Source organism: Lactuca saligna, chromosome 6 (assembly GCF_052625555.1).
Source record: "Lactuca saligna cultivar CGN05327 chromosome 6, ASM5262555v1, whole genome shotgun sequence".
Classification (NCBI taxonomy): domain Eukaryota; kingdom Viridiplantae; phylum Streptophyta; class Magnoliopsida; order Asterales; family Asteraceae; genus Lactuca; species Lactuca saligna.
In genome coordinates, this window is record NC_136422.1 from 151,611,766 (window position 1) to 151,620,893 (window position 9,128).

At 34.0% G+C, this 9,128-nt stretch overlaps 1 protein-coding gene across 1 annotated transcript; it reads left to right on the top strand.

The window, feature by feature from the left end:
* The first annotated feature begins 7,728 nt into the window (after positions 1-7,728).
* On the top strand, positions 7,729-8,825 carry LOC145003203 (uncharacterized). The gene is made up of 3 exons (XM_078962331.1): positions 7,729-7,774; positions 7,939-8,238; positions 8,431-8,825. The coding sequence occupies exons 1-3, from the start codon at positions 7,760-7,762 to the stop codon at positions 8,671-8,673; spliced, it is 558 nt and encodes a 185-aa protein (XP_078818457.1). The 5' UTR covers positions 7,729-7,759; the 3' UTR covers positions 8,674-8,825.
* Positions 8,826-9,128: the final 303 nt, after the last annotated feature.

A 9,128-nucleotide genomic window follows, 5' to 3' on the forward strand; every position in this document is an offset into this window, starting at 1 on the left:
TCGACCTTCCGGTCCAAAACTCCCTGACCTTCCGGTCTACATCATAATGCCTTCCGACCCATAACATAATGCCTTCCGGCCCATAACAAGCATAACATACATAGCACATACAAAACGTGTAACTAATCACATACAATGCATATATCTTATAGCATATCAGACCTTCCGGTCACACATAAGTACCCTTCCAGGTACAGTATAGTGAGAAGACTCACCTCTGATATCTCGGTAAATCACTAACTCGGTAGAAATACGATCTAGCCTCCGCCTAAACACATAAAGTAATATTCTCATAAATATAACTCTCAGAACTAGACTCTACTTTCTCTAAGTATCCTCAGAAGGGTGAAAGACCATTTTACCCCTCTTTTGGCTCAAAATCCCTCGTTGTTGACCAAACCCTAAAAGTCAACCAAAGTCAACGGTCAAACTTTGACCCGAATCGACGAGTGCACTTGGGCAACTCGGTGAGTCCACCTGTGACCACTTAACTCTTTAGTCCCATTTAACACGTCGAGTCCCTCCCTTTACTTGATGAGTCCCCAGGTAAGAATCGCGGGGCTACCCCGACTCAACTCGCCGATTCCCAAAAACAACTCGGCGAGTACATGCCATGCACAAGTTCCATTGACCTCCTGAGGTTAGATCTATTCCTCAAATCCATAGATCTGTCCTTCCTAAGCAATATAATCATGTAAAGCTCGGAACTTGATGCTTATATATATATATACATACATAATGGCATCAAATGGTGATTTATTCCCAATAATGGCAACCTAAGTCCAATCACCCCAAAAAGGCTCATAAAGCTTCATGGGTTGAAGTCTCTGGACCCCTTTGAGTCCAGATCCAAAGCACACTCTCGAGAGGGGACTAAATACCCTACATATTCTTCTTCTAAAGGATTTAAAAACCTAAACTCTATGAATCAACACCCAAAATTGGAGAAGTTCCGAAGGAATACCTTAATATGAAGCCTTTAATCTCTGAAGACACTAGATTTGCACTTCCTTCAGCCTTCTTTGCCTTGGTCACCTTTTCCTTCAAATTTTACCAACAATTGATCAATAATGGCCTCTCTTCTCCTCACAAGCGATCTAAGACTCTCTCTGGGGTGTGGTAGCCGCAATGGACAGCCATAAGGGCCTTTAAATAGGCTCCAACCCCGGAGGATTAGGGTTTCATTAAACAGCGTGGACTCGCCGAGTCCAACGCGAACCCGGATGATCAACCCAACCCTACTCAGCGAGTCTAAGCATCAACTCGCCGAGTTCCTTCACAAATTCCAAAAATACAATATTAAAATAATATACCCGGGATTTTGGATGTTACATTGACCTTTGGTCAAAGTTTGGGGTTTTGGGACCAAGGGAAAGGAAAAATGGTCCTTTTGCCCTTAGTAGGTGTAGTCGTGGATTTTGGACTCGTTAGTTGTTTTGGACCTTAATTATTAATTAAGATTAATTATTTTGTTGACAAAACAGAGTCTAGATCCGGTAGTTCGGGTGCTAGATTTTTTGTGTCATCAGTATCAGGTGAGTTGCCTCACTTACTCTTACCTATATGGTAGGCTAACTATATTATGATGGCCAGTTAGGTCTAGCTGCTATGTTATGTTATGATATGATAATTATATGTGACTGAGGCTACTGATAGCTAACTAGGGGTTCCTGATAACCCTACGAGCATGCTGTTAGCTCAACGGGACTACTGATAGTCTCGGGGTTGCAGATAACCCATAAATGTTTACTTATGTTATGTTATATGTGGTATCTTGGGGATCTCCTTAAGCTTTGTGCTTACAGTTGATGATTTATATGTGGCAAGTACTTCGCAGGATCGCAAGAATATGAAGGTCTGATTGTACACATGCACTGAGAAGTCAAAACCCTCTAAAGACAGTTGAGAATGGATGTCATATAATAAATATATGAATTTTAAATGGAGTTTAGCAGTCTAAGCCCTCTAAAATAATAAATTAAAAATAAAGTGAGAATTAGCCGACGACGTCTAAATGAAAATTGTAGATCTCGTCGATAGCTACGTGTGAATATAAAGAACGTCAAAAATAGATTTTGTATGAAGAAGTTACGAATGTTTGAAGTTTTCCCGAGTGTGCAACGCGCTTCTAGAAGCTGCTACACTGTTCCAGCCGACGAACGCCACGTGTCACGAGGATGGCGGCCAAGCAGAGCCAGGGCGTGGCGTGCCTCCCCATATTTCTGTCTCGTTTTTCTCTCGATTTTGTTGGAAGATCTCTTTAGTTTTTAAGATTCTAGTGAAGCTCTGGGGTCCTAAATGCCCGACATTAGTAGCTATTAGGTCAGAGTCCTACCAGTGCCATTTCCAGACTTTTTGTCAGGAAAATCTCTGTAAGTTAAGCTACATTTATATTGCTTTCAATGTAACTTATATTTATATTCATAATCGTTGTTATGAATTTATAAATAAGATTTATCAGTAATTCCAAATCATTATACTGATTGGTCTACTTACCGGAATGATGCATAGGCTGGATTTAACGAGATGTTTAAAGTGGGATTTCCAAATAGTATACTTTGTATACTAAACGGACCCTAACTACGATATAATTATACATGTTTGTTCCTGACTTGATAGATCTTGGCGCAGACACTGAGATTAATGAGAAATCTAGACTGTCATTAGTTGCCAGAAGTATAAGATTAAGACTTCATGATATAAACCTAGGTTACATCAAAGGAAAAGCTAAGTACTAAAGCGAAGTGCTGCCCAACTTTCCAGTCTTACACTTTTAACAAGTGAGTGCATAGTCAAGTTTATCTTACACACACACACACACACACACACATATATATATATATATATATATATATATATATATATATATATATATATATATGAAATATTTAGATAATTAAATGATATATGTGCTTATGTGTAAAAATGTTCTGTGATAGATGAATATTGTAAGATGATTTTTATACGATTTATACCGTATATGTATTTTCATGATTATAATACATTGGGTAGTAAAAGGTAATGAAAGATTAATATGATAAGATGTCACAATATGATGAGAGATGAAAATAATGATAGGATGTGACAACATTAATTGTACTATTGTACTAACAATGTAGGAACTGGTACTATTGTACTAACGGCGTAGGAACTAGTACTATTGTACTAACAATGTAGGAATTGATACTATTGTACTAACGATATAGTCATATAACAGAGTATAGATGATGACAATCGAACTATTCAAGACAGTCATGTGGAACACATACAAGTTTATAACCTGTAGGCGATGAACTTTGTGCCCATTTGATGTACTCTACTTCCTACTGATATGTATAGTAGAGAAATCCCTGAAATAGTACTGTCAGCAATGATGATTTTGATGATCCTTAGGATAAATCCTTAGGGATGAATATAAAAGAAAACCTACTAATATGTATTGCAGAGAAATCCCTAAAACAATATTGTCAACAATGATGATTATGATGATCCTTAGGGTAAATCCTTAAGAATAAAAATAGAAGAAAATGGGGATGGGTAATCAGATTAACTGTTTGATAATTAAACATATCAACTATATTATTTTGGGTTTAAAACCCTATATACGCAACAAGTTTTCAAACTTGTCCCACCCAGTTTCTATATATCACATGTATCGAAACAAAGGTATTTGATGTTTGGAAATGTGAAAAATTAGAGGAAACATAGGCAATTAGATGTTGTAAGCCAGTAATGATTACATTTATGCTTATGTTTTGTTGTATCAGTTATGACATCCTAAGTTTTAATATTCAATGAAAAACATTTCTTCAGGAATATTTTTACGGGACAACTATATAAAGAATACTCTGTTTTTTAAAATAAGTATAAATAAAAATATCTTTTCTGACCATGAAAATGAGGATATCACATGTGCATTGAACACTTGCATGAAATTTGGTGTTGTATGTTAATATTTCCTTTAACACCAAATTCTATCATTCCCATATTCACAAATAATGTTCAAGTTTTCCATGTAGACTAAAATCCTTGTCCCTTTGTGTCCTCTTGTTTTCATGAAGAGACTAGCATTAGCTATAGTTATCATGTAGCCATGATCTCAAAATATTCTGCAATTTTTACAAACCATGCTCTTGGAGATTGCTTTAAATCACAGAGGGACTCATTGAGTGTACATAAATAATTGGGGTGTACCTTTCTTACAAAACCGAGAAGCTGCTCCAAATGGATCATACGATCAAGATAGTCGTATAGAATGACATTGTTGAACACGATCAAGATAATCGTATAGATGGCGTTGCTAACGTGTATTTGTCATACCTTCAAACCTTTACTAACGAATAGGGAAAGAAAATCTCATATCATGGTCAACTTAACTACGGGGCTAAAGGTTTCTTGTAATGTAACCCATATTATCAAGAAAAGCACAATGATATGAGTCGTACTTGAATTTAGGGCTGTAAATGAACCGAACATTCAACGGACTATCCGTGAACCATTCGGCGGAAAGTTCGTTTATGTTTGCTTATTTAATAAGTGAACAAACATTAACACAAATTCTCACTTGTTTAGTTAAATGAACGAACATGAATAATGGTCTCGTTCGTTCAATTATGTTCGTGTACATTTGTTTAATTGTGTTTGATTACATCACTATATTATATGTTCATTTACATTCATATATGTTCATATATACTTGTTTATCTATGTTTATTTATGTTTGTTCGTTTAACATGTTCACGAACATAAATGAACGGACATGAATAATGTAATTTGTTAAACGAACGAACATGAACAAGAAACATCATTCATTTATCTGTTCGAGTTCGTTTGTTTGTTCGATTTACTTAAACGTACGAACACACACAAGCCCTCATTCATGTTTATTCGGTTTGTTTACAGCCTTATTTGAACATATCTATCGAACCATCTGCTTTTCCATTTAACCTTATACAACCATTTTCATGATACAAGTTTTACATCAAATGGTTTTGGAACCAAACCCTAGGTTTGGTTTGTTATCAAAGTATCGTACCTTCCTTAAAGGCACAAAACTATTCTTTTTTATTACAAGCTAGCCCATATGATCGTGGCTCTATCACCTCGTCTTCAACTAAGGCGACATTAACATATTTTGGATTAAGTTCCCTTGTCTTGCAAATTGTCTTAAAAATGACATGGAGCGTAAATTTCTATCATAGATAGTGTTTCCACAATTTTTTTGCTAAGTGACGATTTTTCCTCTCAATCTGTATTTTGTCGCGCGCTGGGGTGACTTCATGTTGAGCTTTGGTGGGTTGCTTAAACCATTTTTTTTTAATTTTACAACAAGGTATATACAATTAAAATTAATGACTATTCTTAAATAAATTTAGTGAACTATCTTAGACCGGAGGGAGTGGGGTACAACCACTGCCACACTTTGGTGCCACGTGTGCAAGACCCCCCCCCCCCCTGCAGTAGGAGGTGCACTGCGGCCGTAGAAGGGAGCACCCCTTTGGAACACAACCAATAATAATTTTTATTTATTAAAAAAAAACAAGTGTGACACCACTCCTTGGGTGTGGTATGAAACCACATTTTTGTTGTAAACGGTGAGATGATGCCTACGTGACAATAAATGAAGTGCAACTTTTGTGACACCATTCCTTCTAACGTTATTATTTTAGACAACTAAAATACATATATTTTTATAACCCATAATTTATATTTTAATAGCCCAATCTAATATAAGTAGCACAATACAACTTAAATTAAAAAAGGAAAAAAAGAAAGGAAGAAAAAAATAACAATAACTATGTGAGGGCAAAGCAACGTTTCATCTCCAAGCCTCACAGTTACCGAGCGATCACCATTAGACATCACTTTTAGGTGCGCCAGTACCACCGTCGGCAGTTGCCGTCTGCCCCTCCATCATTAGTAATGATATAATTGTAAAAATATATCAAAATATAATTAGATCTTGTTGGATACACTTGTACGAGTTTTAAATATTTTTTGGCATATAAGACTCGACTCGATTCGAACCCGCAACTAGTATTGTTTGATTTTTTTTTTTTTTTTTTTTTTTTTTTTTTTTTAATTTTCCATCAGTTTAATTTAAATAGTGAACAATTTGGTTTTACACGGCATATTAGGATAGGTTAGTTGAGGACCAATCTTGTTCCCTTCTAGTATTCAACAAACTCAAATGTCAAGTATTGGTCCCCTTATTCAAGTATAAGGTGTTGTTTGTTTTGGAAGTTGTTAAATGTCTTTTGTTTTTTTTCAACTTTGTGGAAGAAGACCTGCACTTGCGAAACGTCTACTCGTCACAAGGGAAAAGTGCTCAAAAAATACTTTTGTAGAAAACAAACAATGCTTAAGTCTCTCTTTCGGCCACAGTCTTGAATTCTTTAAACTTTGCTAGCACCTCCGACTTTTCCTTCATAAAATACACCCACGTAAAGCGAGATCTGGAAATCATCTATGAAGGTCACAACATATCAGATGCCTTTAATTGAAGATTGTTTTACTAGACTGAAAACCTCTGAATGCATAATTTCTAGAGGAAACATAACGTGGTAAGTTGATTGTTCGTGAGGTCGCTGATGAGCCTTACCTTATTGGTAACCGACACACACCAAGTCCATCTTAACATAGAGTTGTGGTAATGTGGTGACCATTTTCTTCTTCATTATCATCAACATTCTAATTCTTCTTTGTCTTTTACATATATTTTTCTTCGGCAGACATCACATAATAGCTTTTCAAGTAAAAACATATATAGCTGTTTTTTTTTTTTTTTTTTTTGTCTTCCCCTCTATCAATTAGTATTCATGAATTAAATAGATAATTAGATATAATATTTAAATTCAGAACATCGATATTGTATAAGAAAATGTCAATCATTGCCGAATGAAACATAGTTATGATCAGACAATTTTTTAATATTGCATGTCAAATCATGAACTCATATACTATATTGTCGTATCTACGTAGCATGCTAATTAATATTATAAAAATGATTTGGATGTTAATATTTGTAATTATATGGGATTAAGCATGTCCTTTCGGTTAACGATCAAACTAAAGAATTGACACAGCATTGACTTCTTGGCCAGCAACCCTTATAATATTAAATTTGTATTTAAAAAAATTAAAATTATTATTTGTTCATCTATAGGTTTAACAAATTTTCTTTCTATCTACAAACAGTCAAACAATATGGTTTTCATTTTGTTAGAGTTTAATCATTTCAAGGAACTATTCAAAACAATTCCACATAAGAGAGATAATCCTAGTGAAAAAACAAAAATACAATATTTAACGTGGTTAAGAAAGATAACTTTTATTAATACTTACCAAAATAGAATATTTAGTTACACGAATTCAGATAATCTAGTTATAAGAGCACAACGACCTAAAATTAGTTAATAAGGTCATACCCAAAAACTGTGGCAAATCTATCATGTGGCTATAAGTAAAGAGTGAACCATCATTTTTCCCTCGATAATAAAATGCATTTTCATCTAATTAAATTTGAAAATATATGCATGGCCAATTGTGTATAAATCTCTCATTTTATACACGCGATCAATATCCACAAATAATAGCGTCTATACACCTAAAAAAGTTCTAATATTTAAAATACATAAATTATAAAATTAATTTAAATTATTTATGAAGAGAATTTTGTTCCTTCTCTCTATATGTATATGTGAAACATAGCTCATATCAACAGTTTCTATCTTGATTGTTTCTCCTCATTCCTACAAAAATGCCAACCAAAATGGTAAACATCTCTCTCTCTCTCTCTCTCTCTCTCTCTCTCTCTCTCTCTATATATATATATATATATATATATATATATATATATATATATATATATATATATATATATATATATATATATATTGATGTGGAATTTAATTGTGTGATGACAAATGGTGGTTGTAGATGACATGTTGCAAAGAAAAGGCTGTTTTGGTGGCTGTTTACGAGGAGAAACCGAGAAAAAGAAGATTAAAAACAAGCAAGAACAAGGACACTAAACAAGAACATCATCATCACCATCACCACCACCACCATCTCCATATCCACCAGTCAAAGAACAGTGTAGGAAACAATAGAAAAGCCGAGCTTCTTAGCTACTCTCAACATCTACGAGAGTCTTCAAAATCAAGATCATCCACCTCCCCCCACCATCATAAACCGCTAGTAGATTCTACCACTGACAGCAAACAAACTATGGCTCCGGTAATTCCTGTCCCATCTTATATGTTTCCTGATTACGTATAATTTAGTATGATTGAATACATGGATTCCTCTTTGAACATATATATGAAATTGTATTATAGTAATATATAGTGTACATATATAATTAATAATAGTATTAAGATTGAAACATGAAACTTTGTTGATCGGTGTTAATAATATGGAATTTGATAGGTACTTCCTCTACAAAATAAGCAAAAGCAAAAGAGGAAATCGAGTTGCGTGGGTTTGGACAACCTACTCAAGTGTTTGGCCATATCACATGCTAAGAGAAGGGTAAAGAATAATAAGAAGAAAAGTAGTAAATCTTCGACAAAGAAGGCGAATGAAATAATGAAAACTTTTAGTAAAAGGACTCAGAAAGGAGGAAGTCGATTTCTCTCGAAAGTGGTGGCAACCATACAAAAATATAGGTGAAACTATCAATTTTACAATCTTAATGATCACTTCCTTGATCAGTACGGATCGGATTTCGTTATTATTAGTTGTGATAGTTAGTAACAATATATCAGATTACTTATCTTATTTGCATATACTTTTAATGTTGTAAGACTTGATCATATACTTTTTATGATGTATACTAACTAAACCACATTTAAGACAATAACTAAGACAAGTTGATCCTAACCCACTTGGGTAACAATGTCTAAGACCATCTCCAACCATCTCTATTTTTTTCCCGAGAGGTAAATAGTGTTTTATTTTCGACTCTACTTCATTTTCTATCTTATTATTTACTTTAAAAAGTATATTTTTAGAATATTTCATTTTTATAATATATATATATATATATATATATATATATATATATATATATATATATATATATATATATACTCAAATACATCCCTCTGCTAATTAGATTTTGACAC

Coding starts and splice junctions, on each gene's coding strand:
- LOC145003203 (XM_078962331.1), top strand. Junction 8,239..8,430: donor GCAAACAAACTATGGCTCCG/GTAATTCCTGTC, acceptor GGAATTTGATAG/GTACTTCCTCTACAAAATAA.